The following is a 25,080-nucleotide window of genomic DNA, read 5'->3' on the forward strand; positions in this document are numbered from 1 at the left end:
GCAGGGGGCAGGGGCAGAGGGCAGGGGGCAGAGGGCAGGGGGCAGGGGCAGGGGCAGGGGCAGAGGGCAGGGGCAGGGGCAGGGGGCAGAGGGCAGGGGCAGGGGGCAGGGGGCAGGGGCAGAGGGCAGGGGGCAGAGGGCAGGGGGCAGGGGCAGAGGGCAGGGGCAGGGGGCAGAGGGCAGGGGCAGGGGGCAGGGGCAGGAGGCAGGGGCAGGGGGCAGAGGGCAGGGGGCAGGGGCAGGGGCAGGGGCAGGGGGCAGAGGGCAGGGGCAGGGGGCAGGGGCAGGGGGCAGAGGGCAGGGGCAGGGGGCAGGGGCAGGGGCAGGGGCAGGGGGCAGAGGGCAGGGGCAGGGGGCAGGGGCAGGAGGCAGGGGCGGGGGGCAGGGGGCAGGGGCAGGGGTGAGGCCATGACTGGCCCCATGGGAAGCAGGCCCGGATGCCCTCCCTCTCGGCCCCTCGATGGCTCCCGGCTGCCCCGGGAAATGGCCCGGCTCTGGGCAGGCCCCACGGCTCAGTGGAAGCCCATGTCCTCCAGCCCCACCAGGTCCCCCTGCACCCCAGGCCTCAGCAGGGAGAGCCACGGAGGACGCCCGGCCGCGGGGCTTGAGCTGAGCGGCGACCTACGAACCAGGAGGTCGGGGTTCGACTCCCGGTCAGGGCACAGGCCTGGATTTGGGGCTCCATCCCCAGCAGGGTGTGTGCAGGAGGCAGCCGATCTATGGTTCTCTCATCATGGATGTTTCTCTCTCTCTCCCTCTCTCCAACCAAGTACTTGCCCTTGACGGGAATCGAACCTGGGACCCTTCAGTCCGAGGGCCAACGCTCTATCCACTGGGCCAAGCCTCGGGCTAGAAAATAGGTATCTCTCGCCAAAACCGGTGTGGCTCAGTGGACAGAGCGTCAGCCTGCGGACTGAAGGGTCCCGGGTTCGATTCTGGTCAAGGGCATGGACCTTGGTTGCAGGCACATCCCCGGTGGGGGGCGTTGCAGGAGGCAGCTGATGGAAGTTTCTCTCTCATCAATGTTTCTAGCTCTCTATCCCTCTCCCTTCCTCTCTGTAAAGAATCAATTAAAATTTTTTTTAAAAAAATACGTATTTCTTACAAAGTGACCGAGGAGTCAACCTGCAGACCCAGCTCCTCATGCAAAGGACAGCGGGGAGGCCGAGGGGGGAGAGGGGGCTAAGCGAGGGGGGGGCGGCAAGGGCTTCCTGTTCGCACGGAGCCTCCTGGGACACGGACACGGACAGGGCACGGGCATGGACAGGACAGGACAGGACAGGACACGGACACGGACACGGACAGGACAGGACAGGACAGGACACGGACACGGACACGGACAGGGCACGGACAGGACACGGACAGGACAGGACAGGACAGGGGCGGCGGGACTCACGAGAGCATGGCGAAGGTGGCCAGCGTGCCCGCCAGGCAGAGCACGGACAGCGAGCAGCCGATGTACGTGATGGACGAGAGCGCCACCTGGTGTCCGCGCGTGAGCTGTGCGGGCGGGGGCGAGGGAGCGGAGGTCAGGCCCGGGGCCGGGGATCAGGGACGGGGGACCGAACCGGTGGGCACGGCGGGCGCTCCGGCCCCGGGCGCCCCGCGGAGGCTCAGGGCCCCTGTCCCTGTCCCGCCGCCGCCGGGGTGCGCGTGGCCTCCGGGCGCCCACAGGGGTCGGTCTTCGGGGTCAGCCCTGGGCGGCACGTGGCCGATGCCCCAATGGCCCCCAGCCCGACCTGCGCCTTCGAACCCTCCCTCCCCACGGGGAGCCTCGCCCTGGGGGCCTGGTCCGCCCCCGGTGCCCCGCCTCCCCGGGCCTCGGTGCCCCTGGGGCCCCCCCTCCCTGTAGCTCACTGGCCGGTGCCCTTTCGGCCTGGACCTGGCTATTTATTTATTTATTTTTTGGGGGGGAATCTGGTTATTTGTTAGCGTGGGTAGCCGTGTTGGTGCAGGGATAATTTTAAACCGCTCTGAGGCCGCCTGCCCTGGCGATGAGCGGCTGGATGTGCTTCTAGGAAGACACCCACGGCCGGGCTAAATCCGGTGCTGCCTGCCTGCCTGCCTGCGCTCCGGCTCTGCCTTCAGCTCATGGGACCCGGCTGCCCGCCTGTCTCCCTCTGCCTCCCTCTGCCTGCCTCCCCTCTCCCTCCCCTCTGCCTCCCCTCTGCTCCCCTCTGCCTAGCCCCCAGCCCTGAGCCCAGAGAGGGAGGGACCTGGAGGAGGCCTGCACCCGGGTCTGCACCTGGGGGGCAAACCCCGCCCCCTGCCTCCCAGGGGGACTGCCTGGCCGGGGGCGCCCCCCCCACCCAGCGGGACCCCCTGACCCGGCGGGGCCTCACCTGCAGCGGCACCACCTGCATGAGGATGGCGAAGCTGGTGAGGTGCGAGCAGCGGCAGACGGAGTAGCCCAGGTCCCCCTCCGCCAGGACGCAGCCCGCGCTGGACCAGACGCCCTCCCCGGAGCTGCGGGCCGGAGGGGGGTCAGCGGAGGCGGCGGCCGGCCCCGGCGAGGGGCCTCCGGGAGGGGGACGGGGACGGGGACGGACGGCCCGTTAGGCAGCGGGATGCGTCCGGCCGGGGCCCTCTGAGGGCGGGCACCGGGCACCGGGCACAGGGAACAGGGCACCGGGCACCGGGCACCGGGCACCGGGCACCGGGAACAGGGCACCGGGCACAGGGCACCGGGCGCTCACTGAGGCGGACAGAGGGGGCGGGGGTGACCCAGGCCCGCCCGGGACAGGACACGCCGAGGGGACGGACACTCCGCAGGGGACAGGACACGCCGAGGGGACAGGACACGCACGCAGGAGGGACCCAGGTCCAGTCTCGGCCGCTGGTGCCCCCCCCCCCGCTCCCTGAGCCCCCCCCACCTGAGCCCCCCGCCCCCCGATCCCTGTCCCCCCGGCCACACCTGAAGTCCAGGAAGGCGCAGTACAGGAACACGCGGTTGGTCTCGTTGGCGGCCTCGCGCTGCTGCCGGCTCGTCTGGAAGAGAACGGGCGCCGTGAGGCCGTTCGGACGGGCCGGGGCCCCTCCGCTCGCTGCTCCCCGGGGACCTCGCTGCCCTGGGGCTCCGTCCCCAAGACTCCCGTCCACACAGAGCTGCCCGCCCCCCCCCCCCCCGCTCCCCGCGATCCACACGTGGACCTGAGAGCCTCACCCTCCTCTACGCCACACCGTCCGCTCTGCCTGTGCTCAGACCCGGGCGGGCACACGGCCCCGGGCGGGCACACAGCCCCGGGCGGGCACACGGCCCCGGGCGGGCACACGGCCCCGGGCGGTCAGGGAGGGCAGGGCGGGCACACGGCCCCGGGCGGCCACACGGCCCCGGGCGGGCACACGGCCCCGGGCGGGCACACGGCCCCGGGCGGGCACACAGACCCCGGGCGGGCACACGGCCCCGGGCGGGCACACGGCCCCGGGCGGGCACACAGACCCCGGGCGGGCACACGGCCCCGGGCGGGCACACGGCCCCGGGCGGGCACACGGCCCCGGGCGGGCACACAGACCCCGGGCGGGCACACGGCCCCGGGCGGGCACACGGCCCCGGGCGGGCACACGGCCCCGGGCGGGCACACGGCCCCGGGCGGGCACACGGCCCCGGGCGGTCAGGGAGGGCAGGGCGGGCACACAGACCCCGGGCGGGCACACGGCCCCGGGCGGGCACACGGCCCCGGCGGTCAGGGAGGGCACCGCGGGAGCGGCCGGCGAGGCGCAGGCCGGGGGAGGAGGTTCCGCTGCAGCCGGGCCGGAGGCCCCCACTCCCACCCCGGACGGCGCCGGCCCAGCCCTCCCTCCCCCCGACCTCCGACCTCGACGGAGGCTCAGCCCCCCATGCAGCCCGCTGTGTGTGTGTGTGTGTGTGTGTGTGTGTGTGTGGTCAGCGGGCAGAGGGTGCGTTGTGTGTGTGTGAATGTGTGTGTCTGTGTGTATCTGTGTGTGTGTGAATGTCTGTGTGTGTCTGTGTGTGTCTGTGTGTGTGTGTGTGTGTGTGGTCAGCGGGTGGAGGGTGCGCTGTGTGTGTGTGTGTGTATGAGTGTGTATGTGTGTGTGTGAGTGTGGTCAGCGGGCCGAGGGGGCCGCTGTGTGTGTGTGTGCAGGCGTGTGTATGAGTGTATGTGTGTATGTATGTGTGTATATGTGTGTGTATGTGTGTGAGTGTATGTGTGTATGCGTGTATGTGTATGCATGTGTATGAGTATGTGTGTGAGTGTGTGTGTGTGTGTGTGTGTGTGTGGTCAGCGGGCGAGGCGGCCGCTGTGTGTGTGTGTATGTGTGTGTATGTGTGTGTGTATGTGTGTGTGTTTGTGTGTGTGTATGTGTGTGTATGTGTGTGTGCGTGGTCAGCAGGCAGAGGCGGCCGCTGTGTGTGTATATGTGTGTGTGTGTGTGTGGGTATGTGTGCATGTGTGTGTGTATGAGTGTGTATGTGTGGTCAGCGGGTGGAGGCGGCCGCTGTGTGTGTGTGTGTGTATGCATGTGTATGTGTGTATGTGTGTGTGTGTGTGTGTGTGTGTGGTCAGCGAGCGGAGGCGGCTGCCCGGTGGGTGAGGCCGAGGTCACACCCGCCCGCCCTCCGGCCGTGGGAATGCACAGGCCAGGGGTGCGGGCTCCATCCCCAGCAGGGGGCGGGAGGGAGGCAGCCGGCCCATGATTCTCTCCCATCATGGATGTTACTTTCTTTTTTAAAAATATATATTTCTTTATTGATTTCAGAGAGAAAGGGAGAATGAGAGAGAGACAGAAACACCCATGGTGAGAGAGAATCATGGACCGGCTGCCTCCTGCACGCCCCCCACTGGGGATCGAGCCCGCAACCTGGGCCTGGGCCCCGACCGGAATCGAACCCGGGACCCTTCAGTCCGCAGGCCGATGCTCTGTCCCCGGAGCCAGGCCGGCCAGGCCTCCTCATGGATGTTTCTGTCTCCCTCTCCCTCTCCCGTCCTCTCTGAAATCAATAAAAAACAATTTTATTTTTTTTTAAAGAAAGAAATGCAAACAAAACAAGACCGAGTCCGGCACAGGCTGAGCGGGGCCTCCGGCGGCGACAGAAATTGCTACAACCTCCGGGCGGGCAGCTCCGCGGGCCGATCGATCGTGACCGTGTGTCTGCCCACGGGCCCAAGGCGGTGGGGGTGGGGGCGGGGGGGCCTCGTGACCTGGCTTCCCCGCCAGACGATGCCGCATCAACGGCGGGCACACCCCGGGGTACACAGAGATCCCCTCTGAGGGAAGGTGACCAGATGTCCTGCTTTTGGCAGGACAGTCCCGATTTCTTTTAAAAAATATATTTTATTGATTTTTTTACAGAGAAGAAGGGAGAGAGATAGAGCGTTAGAAACATCGATGAGAGCGAGTCATCCATCAGCTGCCTCCTGCACACCCCCTACTGGGGATGTGCCCGCAACCAAGGTACATGCCCTTGACCGGAATCGAACCCGGGACCCTTCCGTCCTCAGGCCAACGCTCTATCCACTGAGCCACACCGGTTTGGGCAAGACAAACTGTTAAAAAGTGGGATGTCTGGTCGCCTTAGTCTAAAGGCACCTCCCCCCCGGGACAGGCCCTGGGGTCCCGCGGGGCCCGCACCCCACTCCAGGCCAGGAGAACCCGGTGCCTCAGCCCCGGGCCCCGGGCCCCGTCCATGAGGGCAGGGACCGCATGCAGGCCCACCTCTCTCCCAGCCCCCACCCCCATACACACACCGGCTCCCACCGAACAAATGGTCTCAGCTCCAAAGCGCCGAACGCCCTCAGAAACGAGAGCAGCGACCTTCAAAGGAAACCCCAGAGCCGGGGAGAGCCGGCCGCCCGGCCTCAATTACCAGCCTCTGGAACGACACACCCGGCCGCCCGCCCGCAGCCCAGCCACGCTCAGAGCCTCCGCTTCAGAAATAACCCGGCCGCCGCCCCCTCTGTCCCCGGCTCCCGGGCACCGTCCCGGCCCCCGGAGGCGGGACCCTGGCTCCCACCGGGCCCCGGGCATGGGAGAGTCTAACCTCTAATCTGTAAGACACGTCTTGTGTTGTCGACAGCGGGAGTGCCGTGTGTCCAGACGTGAATTAGACACACACACACACACACACACACACACACGCACGGTCACGGAGCGGTCATGGGTGGGGGCCTGGCCTCCCCATTCTGTCCTGTGTTGGCGCCGATACGCGACCACCGTGCCAAGTGCCGGGCCGTCTAACCGCTGTGCCGTCCACCCAAAGGCGATCCACGGCGATACCGAACGCAGGCTGACTGAAGATCAAAATCGGCCCTGGCCGGTCTGGCTCAGTGGATGGAGCGCCGGTCTGCGGACTGAAGGGTCCCAGGTTCGATTCCGGCCAAGGGCACAGGCCTGGGTTGCGGGCTGGATCCCCAGTGGGGGGCATGCAAGGGGCAGCCAATCATTGACTCTCTCATCGATGTTTCTGTCTCTCTCTCCCTCTCCCTTCCTCTCTAAAATCAATCAGATATATATAAAAGAAATCACTTTCTTTAAAAGAAAATTAATGCCAGGGTGCGGTGGGTGAATGGTTGGGAACTCGGTCCGAGAACTGGCTGGGATGTCCGAGTCCAGATGAAAAGCCAAGACGAGAAGTGCAGGGAGAGGCAGCGAGCGGCCGGCCTGGCAGGCGGCCACCACAGATTCATCCTGGACGACGACGTTAAAGCAAACCGATCAGCTGCCAGCCACACGCCCGGAGGTGATTTACAGCCAGAGGAGGGCCGGCGTCCCAGCGCCAGGAGCTGCAGAAACTCCGAGAGCCGTGCCATCCTCGGCCGCCGGGCCGGGCCCCGGGGCCAACGCAGGTCCCCAGCTCCCGGGCGGCCTGGCCGCCGCGCCCCCTCGGCCTCGTCCACGCCGGTCAGGCTCGGACGGAGCCGGTCCCAGGACGGGCCCGCGGCCCCGGTTCGCGCGGCCCCTCCCGCCTCCCCACCGGGAACCACCAGCCTCACACACGCCTCGTCCCCGCCACCGCCTTCCTCGGCGCTGCCTGCCCCGACCACAGACCTGAGCGTCTCACGGCCACAAAAGCCCCCGCCAGCCCAGCCGGCATGGCTCCATGGTTGAGCACCGACCTATGAACCAAGAGGTCATGGTTCGATTCCAGGTCAGGGCACAGCCCCAGGTGGTGGACTCAGTCCCCAGTGTGGGGCAATGGATCAATGACTCGGCAAAAAAAAAAAAAAAAAAATTCATTGGCGTGAATCTGAAAAAACCAATACCGTGACCCAGCAAAAAAACAAACAAACAAACAAAAAAACATCAGCACAACTAGCCAAAGATCAATAGAATGACTCAGCAAAAAAATCACCAGCATGACTCAGCAAAAACCAACACCATGACTCAGCAAAAAAAATCACCAGCATGACTCAGCAAAAAAATCACCAGCATGACTCAGCAAAAACCAACACCATGACTCAGCAAAAAATCACCAGCATGACTCAGCAAAAACCAACACCATGACTCAGCAAAAAATCACCAGCATGACTCAGCAAAAACCAACACCATGACTCAGCAAAAAAATCACCAGCATGACTCAGCAAAAAATCACCAGCATGACTCAGCAAAAACCAACACCATGACCCAGCAAAAAAATCACCAGCATGACTCAGCAAAAACCAACACCATGACTCAGCAAAAAAAAATCACCAGCATGACTCAGCAAAAAAATCACCAGCATGACTCAGCAAAAACCAACACCGTGACTCAGCAAAAAAAAATCACCAGCATGACTCAGCAAAAAAATCACCAGCATGACTCAGCAAAAACCAACACCATGACTCAGCAAAAAAAAGGCATCAGAACCGACTTGCCAGAAATCATCCACTTAACCATTGGCCGGCGATCCGAGGTCGAACGGTTAATGAACTTCCCCTAATGCGCTGGCAGCCCGGACGCCCCCGGCCCCGCTCTATCCACCGATCCTGGAGCAGAGAGGAGGGCGGGTGTGATGGCGGGCCCGCCTCACTCACCAGCCGGTGCTGCAGCCGGACGGTGGTCAGCGGGGAGCCGGACAGGTTGTGGGCCAGCGCGGGCGGCGGCACCACCTCCAGGGAGATGAGGTAGCTGGCGGCCGACAGCGGGCAGCCTGGGTAGGCGGCCGCCTCGGGGATCCTGGGCGGATGGGACGGTCAGGACGGGGGGCGGGCAGCGGGGAGCTGGGCGCGGGGGCCGGGGATGGACGTGGGATCTCCAGCCGCCCGCCCGCGGCTCCCGCCAGGCGGGGCGCTGGCCCCCAGGGCGGGTCCCACGCTCAGGGTGTGAGTCCTGCAGCTCCAACCGCACCCACCAAACCCTGTTCCCGGCCCGGCCAGCGCGGCTCAGTGGTGAGCGCCGCCCTATGGACCAGGAGGCCAGGGCACAGCCCCGGGGTGCGGGCTCCATCCCCAGCATGCAGGAGGCAGCCGGTCCATCTCTTTCCTCATGGGTGTCCCTCTCTCTGTGTGTGTCCCTCTCTCTCTGCCTTCCTCTCTGAAGTCAATAGAAGTATTAAAAAGTAAAAAAACAGCCAAAACCGGTGTGGCTCAGTGGATAGAGCGTCGTCCTGCCGACTGAAAGGTCCCAGGTTTGATTCCGGTCAAGGGCATGTACCTTGGTTGCGTGCATATCCCCGATGGGGGTGTGCAGGAGGCAGCTGGTCGATGTTTCTCTCATCGACGTTTCTAGCTCTCTATCCTTCTCCCTTCCTCTCTGGAAAATCAATAAAATACGTTTAAAAAAAAAAAATCCAGTTAACTCACTGCTCACGGTGAGATCGGCACCGGTACCCCTGGCCCACAGAAGGACGCAGACATGCACACAGACACACACACGCACACACACACACCCAGAGAGACACGCACACGCACACACACGCACACGCACGCACACATACCCAGAGAGATACACACACACACACACACACACACACCCAGAGAGACACACACACACACACACACACACACACCCAGAGAGACACGCGCACACACACACACACGCACGCACACACGCACTCACCGGGTGCGCTCCGGCCGGATGGGGCCCAGGTAGCGGTGCATGGTGTGGTAGAGCAGCCCCACGATGGTGGTCCAGGCTGAGGGGAGGCGCGGCCTCAGCATCGGGGGCGGAAGGAGGGGCACACGGCCCCTCAACACCCAGCCCCCCCAGGCCTCCCCCCAGCCGGGAGGAGAGGGCGGGGCCCCGGCTCCTAACTCTCCCACAGCCACTGCCTCGGGGCATTCACAGCAACCCGACCCCCCAAACCCCCTCCCCCCAAACCCCCTCTACTCCCCCCTCCTTCCTGCCTGCAGGGCACCCGCCTCCCTCCGCCCCCCCAGCCCGGCGGCCCCCCCCCCGCCCACACCCCCTCCCGCCCGGTGCCCCCCCTCCCCCCGCCCGGCGCCCCCCCCCCCCCCCCCCCCCCCCCCCCCCAGCGCACCGTGGCCGCGGAAGGCCTCCTTTGGGACCTCGATGTAGCTGGGGCCCTGGGCCGGGAAGCGGTAGCTGGAGGAGTTCAGGGTCCCTGGCAGGAGCTTGGCCACTGAGAACTCTGCGGGGGGTGAGGGAGGGTCAGCACTCCGGGTGGGCCGGCCCCTGCTCTGGGGTGCAGCCTGCTCTGGGGGTGCAGCCAGCTCTGGGGGTGCAGCCTGCTCTGGGGTGCAGCCAGCTCTGGGGGTGCAGCCAGCTCTGGGGGTGCAGTCAGCTCTGGGGGTGCAGTCAGCTCTGGGGGTGCAGCCCGCTCTGGGGGTGCAGCCCACTCTGGGGGTGCAGCCAGCTCTGGGTGCAGCCTGCTCTGGGGGTGCAGCCTGCTCTGGGGGTGCAGCCAGCTCTGGAGTGCAGTCAGCTCTGGGGTGCAGCCAGCTCTGGGGGTGCAGCCAGCTCTGGGGTGCAGTCAGCTCTGGGGTTCAGTCAGCTCTGGGGGTGCAGCCTGCTCTGGGTGCAGCCAGCTCTGGGGGTGCAGCCTGCTCTGGGTGCAGCCAGCTCTGGGGATGCAGCCTGCTCTAGGGGTGCAGTCAGCTCTGGGGGTGCAGCCTGCTCTGGGTGCAGCCAGCTCTGGGGGTGCAGCCTGCTCTGGGTGCAGCCAGCTCTGGGGGTGCAGCCTGCTCTAGGGGTGCAGTCAGCTCTGGGGGTGCAGCCAGCTCTGGAGTGCAGTCAGCTCTGGGGGTGCAGTCAGCTCTGGGGTGCAGCCAGCTCTGGAGTGCAGTCAGCTCTGGGGGTGCAGTCAGCTCTGGGGATGCAGCCAGCTCTGGGGTGCAGTCAGCTCTGGGGTGCAGCCAGCTCTGGAGTGCAGTCAGCTCTGGGGGTGCAGTCAGCTCTGGAGTGCAGTCAGCTCTGGGGGTGCAGTCAGCTCTGGGGTGCAGCCAGCTCTGGAGTGCAGTCAGCTCTGGGGGTGCAGCCAGCTCTGGGGGTGCAGCCAGCTCTGGAGTGCAGTCAGCTCTGGGGGTGCAGCCAGCTCTGGGGTGCAGCCAGCTCTGGAGTGCAGTCAGCTCTGGGGGTGCAGCCAGCTCTGGGGTGCAGCCTGCTCTGGGGGTGCAGCCTGCTCTGGGGTGCAGCCAGCTCTGGAGTGCAGTCAGCTCTGGGGGTGCAGTCAGCTCTGGGGTGCAGCCAGCTCTGGAGTGCAGTCAGCTCTGGGGGTGCAGCCAGCTCTGGGGGTGCAGCCAGCTCTGGAGTGCAGTCAGCTCTGGGGGTGCAGTCAGCTCTGGGGTGCAGCCAGCTCTGGAGTGCAGTCAGCTCTGGGGGTGCAGTCAGCTCTGGGGGTGCAGCCTGCTCTGGGGTGCAGCCAGCTCTGGGGTGCAGTCAGCTCTGGGGGTGCAGCCCGCTCTGGGGGTGCAGCCTGCTCTGCGGGTGCCATCCCGTGACAAAGTGAGGACCTGGCACCCGGGCATCCCGGGGAGGGAGTCACAGCTCATGGCTCAGTGTCTGTCCTGCCACGCCGGGCCCCGGGCCTGAGCCCCCCCCCGCGTCTCCGCCCCCCGCGCTCCGCCCCCCGCGCTCCGCCCCCCGCGCTCCGCCCCCCGCGCTCCGCCCCCCGCGTCTCCGCCCCCGAACCCCCCGCCCAGGCACCTGCCACGGAGGAGGAGCCGGCGATGACCACCTGCGGGTGGGGCGCCTGCAGGCTGGAGGCGATGTGGCTCAGCACCACGTCCACCGTCTCCACCAGGCCCAGCACCGCGGCGTCGTCCTGGCAACGCACCGACCTCCTCAGAACCGGACCGGCCCGGCGCCCCGTCACGCCACACGCGTGCTGGGGACACGGGCTGGGGGGCCCAGCCGCCCACGTGCTGGCCGGGTCAGAGGGAGCTGGCCGAGCCCCGCGGCCTGGGGGGGCGGGGAACGGGGGGAGGGGAGGGGAGGGAGGGAGAGGGGGAGGGAGGGGGGGAGGGGGAGGGGAGAGGAGGGGGAGGGAGAGGGGAGGGGGAGGGGAAAGAGGGAGGGAGGGGAGCAGAGGGAGGGCGGAGGGGAGGGGGAGGGGGAGAAGAAGGGGGAGAAGGGGGAGGGGGCACATCGATGGGTCGCCGCCCCCAGGCCCCACCGGGAGCCAAGGTCGAGCCCACAACCGAGGGCCACGCCCCTTCCCAGAGTCGAGCCCAGGCCCTCGGTCCGCAGGCCGACGCGCTGTCCACGGAGCCCCCGGCCAGGGGAGGCAGCGTCCTCACGGACGGGCACACACGCACACACACACATCTACACACGCGCGCACACGCACATGCACATGCACACACACACGCACGCGCACACGCACACACGCGCGCGCACACGCACACACGCGCACACACGCGCACACACGCACACACGCACGCGCACACGCGCGCACACGCGCGCACACACGCGCACACACGCACACGCGCGCACACACGCACACACGCACAGAGGGTCCGCTCACCTGCGACTCGGCCGTCCAGCTGGGCAGCAGCACCTCCCCGACCGCCTTCAGGAAGGTCTGGGCGCAGACGGGCCGCTCAGCACCGCCCCGGCCAGGGGACGGGGACAGGGGGGGGGCCCTGACCGCCCACCCCCTGCACGGGCCGCGGGCGGTCAGCGTGGCCGCTGGAGACTCGCTGGGGCCAAGTCGCCCCTTCCTCACCCCCCCTCCCCCTCCCCCTCCATTCCTCTCCCCCTGTCCCCCCCCGCCCAGAGCCCCTCCCCTCCCCCCTCCCCCCCTCCATTCCTCTCCCCCTGTCCCCCCCCGCCCAGAGCCCCTCCCCTCCCCCCTCCCCCCCTCCATTCCTCTCCCCCTGTCCCCCCCCGCCCAGAGCCCCTCCCCTCCCCCCTCCCCCCTCCATTCCTCTCCCCCTGTCCCCCCCCAGCCCCTCCCCTCCCCCTCCCCCTCCTCCTCCCCCTCCCCCTCCATTCCTCTCCCCCTGTCCCCCCCCAGCCCCTCCCCTCCCCCTCCCCCTCCCCCTCCTCCCCCTCCCCCCTCCATTCCTCTCCCCCTGTCCCCCCCGCCCAGAGCCCCTCCCCTCCCCCCTCCCCCCTCCATTCCTCTCCCCCTGTCCCCCCCCCGCCCAGAGCCCCTCCCCTCCCCCCTCCCCCCTCCATTCCTCTCCCCCTGTCCCCCCCCAGCCCCTCACCTCCGTGAGGTTGCGGGCGGCGTCCGCGGACAGGGACCCGGGGGGCAGGCTGAGCGACAGGTTCTGGAGGCGCCTCAGGGGGAGGCCCCGGCCCCGGGAGGGCGCCCCCTCCGCCAGGCCGGGGAGGACAGGCCCGGGGGCGCTGGGCGGCACCTGGGGAACAGAACCAGGGGGCCGGGTTCGACTCCCGGGCTGCGGGCTCAGTCCCCACCGGCGGGGCGTGCGGGAGGGAGGCAGCCGGTGCCCGATTCTCTCTCATCCTCGGGGCTTCTCTCTGCCTCTGCTCTGCCTTCCTCTCTGAAACCAGCAAAACCATTAAAACAAGAACGGCCGCCGGACGGTTTGGGGGGGAATGGACGCCGCCCTCCAGCCGGGGGGCGGGGGAGCCCAGTCTGAGGCGCCCCCGTGCTCCCCCCGCCCCCCCAAACCCCAGTGCCCTGCCCCGGCCTCCGCCCCGGCCGTCCTGCCTCTCTGCCTCCCCCGAGGCCACCTCTCCCGGTGACCCCGGCTCCCAGCCCAGCCCCCACCCGCCTCCCCTCCCCCCTCCCCCCGCCCCCTCCCCTCCCCCGCCCTCCCCTCCCCCTCCCCCCGCCCCCTCCCCCGCCCTCCCCTCCGCCCCCTCCCCTCCCCTCCCCCACCCGCCTCCCCTCCCCCCTCCCCCCGCCCCCTCCCCCGCCCTCCCCTCCCCCTCCCCCCTCCCCTCCCTCCGCCCTCTCCCCTCCCCCCTCCCCCGCCCCCTCCCCTCCCCTCCCCCCATCCCCCGCCCCCTCCCCTCCGCCCGCCACGACCCAGGCCCCCCGCAGCCGGAGCCGCAGCCAGAGACCCAGCGGAGGGCGCCATCTGCTCACCGGGGTGCTGGCCGGGGGCGTCGCCAGGAGGCTGGGGGGCGTGGACACCCAGACGTGCTTCCCTGGGGGCACACGGAGGAGGGTGAGGCCCCACAGCGCCCCCTGGAGGCAGGCACTGGAGGGGATGGAGCTGGGGGAGGGGATGGGGGATGGAAGGGGGGGGAGTGGGGTGGACACCCAGACCTGCTTCCCTGGGGGCACACGGAGGAGGGTGAGGCCCCACAGCGCCCCCCGCAGGCAGGGAGGGCAATGACCCTCCCGAACCCGGTCTCCCCAGTGGTGCTGGTGTGCTTTCCAATTCCGGACTCCATTTGGGTCAGGGTTAGAAGTTAGGGGTTCGGGTCAGGGTTAAGGTTGGGGTTAGGGTCAGGGCCAGGGTCAGAGAGGGGAGCAGAGGCTGGGGAGGGTGGGTGCTCAGTGCCTCCCTCCCCGCCCCGCCTTGCCCCGCACCCCGCACGGACCCACGGCCGCGGTGAAGCTCAGCGCCCCCCAGGGCCCCCAGGGGCTCACCCACGGCCGCGGTGGAGCACAGCGCCCCCCAGGGCCCCATGGGCTCACCCACGGCCGCGGTGAAGCTCAGCGCCCCCCAGGGCCCCCAGGGGCTCACCCACGGCTGCGGTGGAGCACAGCGCCCCCCAGGGCCCCATGGGCTCACCCACGGCCGCGGTGAAGCTCAGCGCCCCCCAGGGCCCCCAGGGGCTCACCCACGGCCGCGGTGAAGCTCAGCGCCCCCCGGGGCCCCCAGGGGCTCACCCACGGCCGCGGTGGAGCACAGCGCCCCCCGGGGCCCCCAGGGGCTCACCCACGGCCGCGGTGGAGCACAGCGCCCCCCGGGGCCCCCAGGGGCTCACCCACGGCCGCGGTGAAGTACAGCGCCACCTCCTCGGGGCTCAGCGCCCGCTCCCAGACGGCGAACTCGTCGAAGGCGCCGGCGGTCGGCGCGGGCTCGGGGCCGAGGACCAGGCCGGCGCTCGGCTCCCCGTAGGCGGCGGCCGCCTTCCCGCCGGCGTCCCAGGTGCTCAGCGAGCCGTTGACGTAGACCTTGAGGCCGTCCGCCGGCGTCCAGGTGAACAGCACGTGGGTCCAGTGCGGCCCTGCGGGGGGGGGGCTGAGCGGGCGGCCCTGACCCCCGACCCCGGCCCCGACCCCTGACCCCCGGCCCTGACCCCCGGCCCCGACACCCGGCCCCGACCCCTGACCCCCGGCCCTGACCCCCGGCCCCCGGCCCCCGGCCCCCGACCCCCGGCCCCCGGCCCTGACCCCCGGCCCCGACCCCTGACCCCCAGCCCCCGGCCCCGACCCCCGACCCCCAGCCCCCGGCCCCGACCCCCGACCCCCGGCCCTTGACTCCCGGCTCCTGGCCCCCGACCCCCGACCCCCGGCTCCCGGCCCCGACCCCCGACCCCCGGCCCCCGACCCCCGGCCCCCGACCCCCGACTCCCGGCCCTGATCCCCAGCCCGGTTCGTCCTTCGTCCCCTGCCCCCCCCACACGCCCCAGACCCCGCTGCGCTTCACATTACAACGAGATAATGGCCTGTCCAGGGGCTCCGTGCTGAGCGTCCACCTAGGAGCCAGGAGGCCAGGGTTCGATCCCGGTCAGGGCCCAGGCCGGGCTGTGGTCTCCATCCCCAGTGGGGGGCGTGCAGGAGGCAGCTGATCCGTGATTCTCTCTCCTCATGGATGTTTCTCTCCCTCTCCCTCTCTGACATCCATAAAATTATATTTACAGAAAGAAAGCAGGCCCTAGCCGGTGTGGCTCAGCGGCTGGGGACAGAAGGGTCCCGGGTTCGATTCCAATCAAGGGCCCCTCCCTCCTGCCTGGGTTGTGGGCTCCGTCCAACATGCAGGAGGCAACCCATCAAGACTCCCTCTCCTCATGGATGTTTCTCTCTCTCTCTCCCTCTCCTTTCCTCTCTGACGTCAATAAAAACATATTTAAAACAAAACAAAACTAGACGCTCACTTAAAAAACTATTTCTAAAAAATAAAAAAAGAGAACGGGAGCGAACAGACCCACGTGGACCTGAGCCCGGCCGCACCTGCCCTCCCCCTCCCCCCGCGGAGGCCCCCGCACCCCCCGAGGACGGGGTCCCGTGGGGAGGCCCCCCGGACGGCGCCCCCACCTGGCGGGCTGAAGGTGGCGGCCCAGGTCCGGGCGTCCCCCCGCGTGTGCAGCTCCACGGAGCCGCGGCCGCCGCGGGCGCTGACCTGGAAGCCGTCGGCGCTGACCTGGCCGCCGTAGGCCGCGGGCCGGGGCCGGGCGGGCTCCCCGTGCGTCTTCCAGAAGAAGGAGAAGGTGACGCCTGGGGGCAGAGGCGGGCGTGAGCTCCGTCCGCAGACGGCACGTCCGACGCGGGCACACAGACACGCAGAGGCCGCCGGGCGCCCCCCACCCCCACCCCCGCAGGCTCAGAGCCTCCCCTCCTCCCGGCCGACCCCACAGGAGGCCCGTCGCGCAGACGGAGAGACCGAGGCCGCCGCCCGAGGCCTCCGAGCCCGGGCCGAGCCCTGGCCGGTGCGGCTCAGTGGACAGAGCGTCGGCCCGCGGACCGAAGGGTCCCGGGTTCGATTCCGGCGGGGTGTGGGCTCCATCCCCAGCAGGGGGCGTGCAGGAGGCGGCCGACCAGCGATTCTCTCTCCTCATGGATGTTTTTCTCTCTCTCCTCTCTCTCCCTTCCTCTCTGACATCAATAAAAACATTTCAAAAATGCCTTTTGTGGAATCCTGTCCCGGCCACAGGGCGAGGCCCCCGCCGGCCTGTGACTGAGTCCGTTTCACCCACAGACGCTGCTCTGCACCCGGACCGGCTCCCACGTAAATACCCACCCAGCCCCGGCCTGCAGACCGGAGGGTCCCGGGTTCGATTCCCGGTCAGGGCACAGGCCCGGGGTGTGGGCTCCATCCCCAGCAGGGGGCGTGCAGGAGGCAGCGGGTCCCTGATTCCCTTTCATCACGGATGCCCCCCTCCCCCCCACATCCATGCGAACCGAGTAAGCCATGCCCCCCCCACATCCGCGCACCTCGGGGGCCGCACTGGGCGGGGCGGCTGAGGCAGGAGGCCCGGTAGCACCCGTACAGCAGCAGCGTGACGCCCTTCTGCTCCCGCAGGTAGATGCCCTTGCTGACCTTGCCCTCCACGAGGTCTGGGGGGGAGGGTGCTGGCTGTCAGTCCGGAGATGCAGCCCACGGACGGCCACCCACACGTGGCACCATCCATGTTCATCGACACCGGAGGCCCCAGCACGGATCCTGCACCTGGGGGGTCCCTCCGCCCGGCCTGCGCCCTCTCGCCCTCCGGGACCCCTCGGGGATGGCAGAGAGCGGGTTTCAGCCCGATCCCCGGAGGCCAGGCCGAGGGACCCCCCGGGGCATGAACCTGTGAACTAGGGCCTCTGAATGCGTGTAAGATCTTTGGTTAATCTCTTCCCGCCCTCCCCCGTCCCCTCTGGGATTCATCTGTCTGCTCCATGGTTCCATGCCTGTGCACTGAGCCTCTGCCCCTGGTGGTCAGTGGGCGTCATAGCTACCGGTCAAACGGTTGAATGGTCGCTTAGGCCAGTGGTTGGAAACCTGCGGCTCTCGAGCCACATGCGGCTCTTTGGCCCCTTGAAATTTCAGCAAAAATCAGCTCAGGAGGACCCTCATTAAGTTAATAACCATGTACCTTCCTACACAGTTTAAATTTTAAAAATGTGGCTCTCAAAATAAATTTCAAAATAAATATCCTGTTGATATTTGGCTCTGTTGACCCGTGAGTTTGCCGACCACTGGCTTAGGCTGATATGTATTGCTCATATGGATTGCTACAGGATATTCGTATCAGCCTAGGTTCATATTTCGGAATTAATCATTCAGCTATCAATGGCCTATAAGCTGATGTGAATAGCCAATAATAAATTCATATCCATGGCCCGGCCGGCGTGGCTCAGGGGCCGAGCCTCAACCTGTGAGCCAGGCGGTCAGGGTTCGATTCCCGGTCAGGGCACAGGCCCGGGGTGCAGGCTCCATCCCCAGCAGGGGGCGTGCAGGAGGCAGCCGGTCCAAGATCCTCTCTCCTCAGGGATGTTTCTCTCTCTCCTTCTCCCTTCCTCTCTGACATCATTAAAAACATACTTTAACACACACACAGGCACACAAACAAAAAGCAATGACAACAGCTAACACAGCAATAGCCGTCTGGTGTGAATGAAACAAAACTATGTTTTTTTTCTTTTTCTTTTTCTTTTTCTTTTTTTCCCAAAACCCTCTCTGGGGGCGAGCCGCAGACTCTGGCCTTGGGTCTGAGTGTGCGGTGGGACAGCAGCCCGCCCCTCGCCGGCCGGCGGGCGATAAGCCCGGCTGTAAAAGCCGGAGCCGCCACAGGCTCAGTCCAGGGGCCAAGGTCGCCTCACACCGCCCAGGCCGGGGGACACGGGCGGGGAGCCCTCAGCCCGGGCAAGGCCGATTCCGAAGCCAAACACCTCCCAGCCGGACGGGCAGCGGTGAAGCATTAAAGAGAGATCAGCCCCGGCCAGTGCGGCTCAGTGGATAGAGCGTCAGCCTGCGGACTGAAGGGTCCCGGGTTCGATTCCCGGTCAAGGGCACAGGCCCAGGTTGCGGGCTCCATCCCCAATGGGTGGGGTGCAGGAGGCAGCCCATCCATGCTTCTCTCTCATCACGGATATTTCTCTCTCTCTCCCCCTTCCTCTCTGAAACAAACAAAAAAAAGGAGGGGGGAAATGACCATTAAGTCTTCCCTAAAAAAAAAAAAGGCTCTAACCAGTGTGGTTCAGTGGATAGAGCTGCGGACTGAAGGGTCCCAGGTTCGATTCCGATCAGGGGCATGGAGCTTGGTTGCAGGCACATCCCCAGTAGGGGGTGTTCAGGAGGCAGCTGATCGATGTTTCTATTGTAACTCTCTATCCCTCTCTCTTCCTCTCTGTGAAAAATCAACAATATGCATATATTATTTATTTTTAAAAAAGAGGGATGGGAGTGCGGCCCCAGTTACAGGCGCCGTCCCCGCAGACAGACCGGCCGCCCCCTCGCTCTGCGGCGCGGAGGGAGAGCGGGAAGCAGGAGTTATGAGCGGGGATAATCCCCGTGGCACCGCCGGGGGTGTGTTTTATAACACAGCCTCTAATGATTAGAAAAATTCCAGCCGCAGATAAGATAACCGTTTCCCCGTGACACGGTGGGCGTGTGCTGTATAAAATAGCTGCTAATGATTAAACAAAGAATCCCGGCCCCGAAGAGCGAGGCTCAGTGCTGGGAAGAGGCCAGGGTTTTACGGGGATTTTAAAATCCTCCCCCTCAGCGCAGGCCCTGTAAGAATCCAAACAGCTCTATTTTTAGAGCCTCCGTCCTGGTCTGCTTTGTGCTGAAAAGGAGCAGACGGTTCGGGAGAGCCTGGCTCTGACCGGCCGGGGTTGCCCAGTGGTTCGACCTGGACCTGTGAACCAGGGGGTCCCGGGTTCGATGCCCTGTCAGGGCCTGTGCCCTGGTTGAGAGCTCATCCCCAGTGGGGGGCGTGCAGGAGGCAGCTGTGGATGTTTCTCTTTCTCTCTCCCTTCTTCTCTGACATCCATAAAAATACATTTTAAAAAAATATATTATTGATTTTTTTATAGAGAGGAAGCGGGAGGGATAGAGAGCTAGAAACATCGATGAGAGAAAAACATCGGCCAGCTGCCTCCTGCACGCCCCCCACTGGGGATATGCCCGCAACCAGGGTACATGCCCTTGACCGGAATTGAACCCGGGACCCTTCCATCTGCAGGCCGACGCTCTATAATAAAAATACATTTTTTTAAAAACACAAAAACCCCAGTCTTCTCTCATCCTCGACGTTGGCTCGCTGGGACAGAGAATCCACACGGAACCTCACCCCGGGTGTGCCCGGCGGCGGGCGGGCGCGTGCTCACCTACGGTGGCGGAGGCGTTTGAGTAGGCGGAGTCGTTGGTGGGCACAAAGGTAGCGTTATGGGAGGGGGGCACCGTGAGGTTGAGGGCGCGCCATGCTGGGTGGACAAGAGAGAAAGCACAACGGTGAGTGACACGGACCACACGGCACATCTCTCAGCGGCACGCGGGGGCGGGCGCCCCTCTGGCCGTGGGCGCCCGCTCGGACCCCCGGCCCCTCTCCTGGGCAGCCACACGGCGGCTCACGCTGGGCGGCCCGGCGGGCCCAGAGCACCGTGGCCAGGGGATCTGGCCACGGGATGGGGCCCACGGGATCTGGCCACGGGATGGGGCCCACGGGATCTGGCCACTGAACGGAGCCCACGGGATCTGGCCACGGGGTGGGCCCCACGTGATCTGGCCACGTGTGGGCCCCCACGGGATCTGGCCACAGAATGGGGCCCCGCAGGATGGGCCATGGAACCCGGCCACACACATTGGTCCTGGTGAGCTGGCTCCACGCCCGCCTGGGCGTTCCATTGAGAGATGTGACCTGAGCTCGCCACGGGAGGACGGACGGCGGAGATGCCACGGGGACGGTGGGACAGACACGGCGTGAAGACAGGGACGTGGTATGGAGACACGTGCACACACGACAGAGGACGAGCCACGGAGACCGAAGCTGACCGTCCCCGGAGGTCTCCCCACAGCCGGGAGCCGGCTCGGTCTGGGGTTTCCCCAGCCGGTGGGAAAGGGCCGCCCGGCCCGCAGGCGAAGGTCAGCACTGAGCCGTGTGGGGCAGAGGCGCCGGCGGCCACGGGGCCATCGCACGGCGGCCGTGTCTGAGGGAGACGCCTCGCAGGCAGGGCTCACGGAGGAGAGTTTTCCGAACGCCGACAGGGACCCATCGCGCCGGCCGGTCGGCACCGATCTCTGAGCCCAGAAGTCACGGCACAGGCCCGGGTTGTGGGCTCAGGAGGCGGCCGGTCCAAGATCCTCTCATCATGGATGTTTCTCTCTCTCTCCCTCTCCCTTCCTCTCTGGAATCAATAAAAACATTTTTAAAAAAACAAAAAGTTCTGATTAGACCAGAAAAAACCGCTCAGGAATGTCTGGGGCGTCTGCTCTGGCAAAGGTCAGAACCGGGTCAGAGGAGACACTCCGTGCCAGCGGGCGCGGCCGAGCGTGGCCGGAGCGGTGCCGTCGACCTCTGACCCGGGCGGTCGCAGTTCCTGAGCGGGAGCCGCTGAGGGGCGGGTGGGGGCACCGGGCTGAGGGCGGCCGGGCCTCGAACACGGGAGCCGTCCGGCGGGCACAGCCGGGGCGGCACCGCGGGGCCCTCGGAGGCAGCGTGCCCGCCCGCCTGCCGCTCCCCCCACCCCCCGAGACGCAGCGTCCAACAGGCTGTCGGGAGGCACGAGCGGGAACGCTCAGAGTCAACGCCGACCCGACCTCCGACCGCAGAAACCCCTGCTGTCCAGTCCGCCGCTCTGGACAGGCAGGGCAGCCATGGTCCTGGCGGCCACGGGCAGGGCGGCCACGGTCCCGGCGGCCACGCACACGCTGACCCCACGTCGCTCCCGTGGCCCCGCCCCTGGCCTCCCCGGGCCTCCCCTCACACCCGTTACCTCCGGCCGTCTCCTGCAGCTCATGGATGCCGTCCACGTGCTCCAGCGGCCAGTAGTGGGAGGCAGAGAGCAAAACCTTGAACCCTGGGAACAAAGGGCAAGGGGTCAGCTCCGCGTCGGAGGCCCATGCAACGCTTTATTATTATTTTTATAAAATATATTTTATTGATTTTTCACAGAGAGGGAGGGAGGAGAGGGAGAAAGAGTTAAAACATCGATGAGAGAGAAACATCGACCAGCTGCCTCCTGCACACCCCCCACTGGGGATGTACCCACAACCAAGGTCCATGCCCTTGACCGGAATCGAACCCGGGACCCTTCAGTCCACAGGCCGACGCTCTGTCCACTGAGCCACACCAGTTAGGACGGTGGTCAGCAAACTCATCCGTCAACAGAGCCAAATACCAACAGAACAACGATTGAAATTTCATTGGAGAGCCACATTTTTTAAACTTAAACTTCTTCTAATGCCACTTCTTTCACATAGACCCGCCCGGGCTGTGGTATTTTGTGGAAGAGCCACCGCAGGGGCCAAGAGCCGCATGTGGCTCGCGGGCCGTGGTTTGCCAACCAGTGACCACCGATAGGGCTGTTTTTAATCTATTTTTATTGATGTTAGAGAGGAAGGAGAGGGAGAGAAACATCCACGAGGAGAGAGAATCATGGAACAGCTGCCTCCTGCACGTCCCCCACTGGGGATGGAGCCCGCCACATGAGCCTGGGCCCCAACTGGGAATCGAACCCTGACCGCCTGGTGCCTAGGTCGCCGCTCAGCCACGGAGCCACGCCGGCCGGGCGAGTTGCTTTTCTCTCGCCTCCTGGTGAGCGGGGCAGCCGCCTGAGGGGCCGCCCCGTCCAGCCCGAGGTCCCCCCTCCGACCCCGCTCTGCTCCCCGGAGTCAGGGCGGCCACGCCGGCCAGGGCCCCGCGGGACTGACGCTGACCCTTGTGCTGGTGCTGCAGTCAGCGTTTCGAAAGCGGAGATAATGGGATCATTATTTGCAGACGACGTGTGCTTCACAACCAAAACGAAGAAAAAAAACCAGAAAACCATTACAAACGAGAAAAGAATTCAGCGAGTGAGAAACGTTACAAACAATGAAGGAATGCGGGAGGAGGCGGACACACGCTTCCTGTGTGGCCTCGGCGGGCCCTAGGCTGGCAGCCACCACGGCCACGGCCACAGCCACGGAGAGGGCCACGGCCACGGAGAGGGCCACGGCCACGGCGGGGCACTCCCAGGTGTGGTCACGTCCGATAGGGAGAAAGCACGCACGGCCCGGCCCGCGTGGCTGCGTGGCTGAGCCTCAACCCATGAACCAGGAGGTCACGGTTCGATTCCCGGTCAGGGCACAGGCCGGGGTTGTGGGCTTGACCCCCACCAGTAGGGGCGTGCAGGAGGCAGCCGGTCCATGATTCTCCTTGTGGATGTTTCTCTCTCTCTCCCCCTCCCCACTCTTCTCTCTGAAATAATTATATATATATATATGTGAAAAATAGCCCTAGCTGGATTGGCTCAGTGGATAGAGTATTGATCTGCAGACTGAAAGATCCTGGGTTCGATTCCTTGGTTGCGGGCACATCCCCAGTAGGAGGTGTGCAGGAGGCAGCTGATCGATGTTTCTCTCTCATCGATGCTTCTAACTCTCTATCCTCTCCCTTCCTCTCTGTAAAAAAATCAATAAAACATATTTTTTTTTTTAAAAAGGACGTCAACAGAGATAAATAAGTGCGAATTGTTTTTAAATCCACGAGAAGGTGCCGCCCTGGCCGGTGTGGCTCCGTGGACAGAGCATCCGCCCTCGTGCAGAAGGGTCCCGGGTTCGATTCCAGCCGAGGGCACGTCCCTGGGTTGCAGGCTCCTCCCCGGCCTGGGCCCTGCAGGAGGCAGCCCCGTGGATGTGTCTCTCTCTCGTCCACGTGTCTCTGTGTCCCCTTCTCGCTCCCACTCGCTCTGAGAATCCACGGGAAAGACCCTCGGGGAGGACGAGCCACAGAAAGAATGGGAGGCCACGTCCCGCAGGCGCTGGCTGGACCGGGCCGCCCGCCCTCCTCACAGACAGACGGACGGACAGACGGACAGACGGACGGACGGATAGACAGACGGACAGATGGACAGACAGATGGATGAACAAATGTACAGACAGACGGATAGATGGACAGACGGATGGACGGACATACGGACGGACGGACGGATGGACGGACAGACGAATGGACAGACAGACGGACGGACAGACAGACGGACAGATGGACGGACAAATGGACAGACAGACGGAGAGATGGACAGACAGATAGATGGACGGACAGACAGATGGACGGACAGATGGACGGGCAGACGGACAGACAGATAGATAGATGGACGGACAGAGGACAGATGGACAGACGGACGGACAGACGAACAAACAGATAGACGGACGGATGGTGCCAGAGCGGCGGGGCGAGCAGGAGGCTCCTCACCTGGATGGGCCTGGGAGCTGGACAGGGCCGGGCGCACCTGCACACGGGGCACAGGCGGGGTCAGACATGGCGAACGGGAGCCGGCCCGACCCTCCCCCGGCCCCCCAGAGCGGGCCATCCCCTCCCCTGGGTTCCCACAGAGCCGCCAGCCCTCGCCCCGGCCCCTCCCCTCCCCGGCCCCCTCCCCCGGCCCCGCGCCCCGGACCCTACCTGGAGGCTGTAACAAAGCAGCAGCAGCAGCCCGGAGGACCAGGAGAGCCGGGAGGGCCGGGAGGGCCGGGAGAGCCGGGAGGAGAGCCGGGAGGAGAGCCGGGAGGAGAGCCGGGAGGAGAGCCGGGAGGAGAGCCGGCGGGGCCGCGGACGGGGCGGCTCCCTCATGGCGCCCGCTCCCCCGTGTCCGGGCGGCTGCGGCGTGGGCCTGGCGGCCGGGTCCGGGAGAGGGTCAGAGGGCGCCGGTGTTGGAAGGACGAGAGGAGCCGGCTGCTGTGGGTGTGGGGAGCCTGGTCAGCGCGGGGCTCCGTCCGGCCGAGCTCCGGGATGGACGGGCGTGGAGGCGGGGGGCGGGCGGGCGGGTGGCGGCGGCGAGGAGCCTCCAGCCGGGAGGCCGGAGGTCGGGCTGCGCCCGGCGCCCGGCGGAGGGAGGGAGGGAGGGAGCCGGGCCGGCGCTCAGGGCTCAGCCCGCAGCCGCATCCTCGTCCGGCGGAGCGACGGGTCCTCACAGACGGACGGACGGCGGCGGGCACGGCGGGCACAGAGCCGCGACCTCGGACCGGGCGCGTGTCCCCGCCCGCGGGGCTGGGTCCGAGCCGCTGGGTCCGAGCACTGGGTCTGACCTCCGTCCGGGCGGCTCTGGGCGGAGGAGGCAGTGGCTCGGGCTGCACCTCAAACTTTGCTCGGCGTCTGTCAGCTGTTTATGCCGCCCTCCCTCCTGGGTCCTAGCTCCTCCCGCTCCAGGACGCGGCGGGGCAGAGCCGCGGGCTGCTCTCGTACCGCCCCGTCCGCTCTCGTACCGCCCCGTCTGCTCTCGTACCGCCCCGGCTGCTCTCCTACCCGCCCCGTCTGCTCTCGTACCCGCCCCGTCTGCTCTCGTACCCGCCCCGTCCGCTCTCCTACCCTCCCCGTCCGCTCTCGTACCGCCCCGTCCGCTCTCGTACCGCCCCGTCCGCTCTCGTACCGCCCCGTCCGCTCTCGTACCGCCCTGTCTGCTCTCGTACCGCCCCGGCTGCTCTCCTACCCGCCCCGTCTGCTCTCGTACCCGCCCCGTCTGCTCTCGTACCCGCCCCGTCCGCTCTCGTACCCACCCCGGCTGCTCTCCTACCCGCCCTGTCTGCTCTCGTACCGCCCCGTCTGCTCTCCTACCCGCCCCGTCCGCTCTCGTACCCGCCCCGTCTGCTCTCGTACCGCCCCGTCCGCTCTCGTACCGCCCCGTCTGCTCTCGTACCGCCCCGTCCGCTCTCGTACCGCCCCGGCTGCTCTCCTACCCGCCCCGTCTGCTCTCGTACCGCCCCGTCTGCTCTCCTACCCGCCCCGTCCGCTCTCCTACCCGCCCCATCTGCTCTCGTACCCGCCCCGTCCGCTCTCGTACCGCCCCGTCCGCTCTCCTACCCGCCCCGTCCGCTCTCGTACCGCCCCGTCCGCTCTCGTACCGCCCCGTCTGCTCTCGTACCGCCCCGGCTGCTCTCCTACCCGCCCCGTCTGCTCTCGTACCGCCCCGTC

At 66.6% G+C, this 25,080-nt stretch overlaps 1 protein-coding gene across 3 annotated transcripts in view; it reads right to left on the bottom strand.

Annotated features, from left to right (window-relative positions):
* ADGRD1 (adhesion G protein-coupled receptor D1) overlaps positions 1-24,230 on the bottom strand; it is a 37,183-nt gene extending 12,953 nt beyond the window's left edge. Inside the window, exons 1-18 of one of the 3 annotated variants that reach the window (XM_084867420.1) lie at positions 23,733-23,757; positions 23,575-23,696; positions 23,365-23,401; positions 20,909-20,992; positions 19,304-19,399; positions 16,421-16,543; positions 15,524-15,703; positions 14,251-14,493; positions 13,400-13,461; positions 12,552-12,704; positions 11,864-11,920; positions 11,044-11,161; positions 9,419-9,529; positions 8,998-9,073; positions 7,974-8,115; positions 2,915-2,988; positions 2,343-2,466; positions 1,397-1,500 (exon numbers count right to left, since the gene is read on the bottom strand). In XM_084867420.1, the coding sequence (XP_084723546.1) occupies positions 1,397-1,500; positions 2,343-2,466; positions 2,915-2,988; positions 7,974-8,115; positions 8,998-9,073; positions 9,419-9,529; positions 11,044-11,161; positions 11,864-11,920; positions 12,552-12,704; positions 13,400-13,461; positions 14,251-14,493; positions 15,524-15,703; positions 16,421-16,543; positions 19,304-19,399; positions 20,909-20,992; positions 23,365-23,401; positions 23,575-23,696; positions 23,733-23,742 (1,916 nt within the window). In that variant the 5' untranslated portion in view covers positions 23,743-23,757. Of the gene's footprint in view, positions 1-1,396; positions 1,501-2,342; positions 2,467-2,914; positions 2,989-7,973; positions 8,116-8,997; positions 9,074-9,418; positions 9,530-11,043; positions 11,162-11,863; positions 11,921-12,551; positions 12,705-13,399; positions 13,462-14,250; positions 14,494-15,523; positions 15,704-16,420; positions 16,544-19,303; positions 19,400-20,908; positions 20,993-23,364; positions 23,402-23,574 lie in introns of all 3 variants that reach the window. The other 2 variants (XM_084867419.1, XM_084867421.1) reach the window with 2 other exon arrangements.
* Between the last annotated feature and the right edge of the window lie 850 nt (positions 24,231-25,080).

The sequence above is a fragment of the Pipistrellus hanaki genome (assembly GCF_964339955.1).
Source record: "Pipistrellus hanaki genome assembly, chromosome: 19".
Classification (NCBI taxonomy): Eukaryota; Metazoa; Chordata; class Mammalia; order Chiroptera; family Vespertilionidae; genus Pipistrellus; species Pipistrellus hanaki.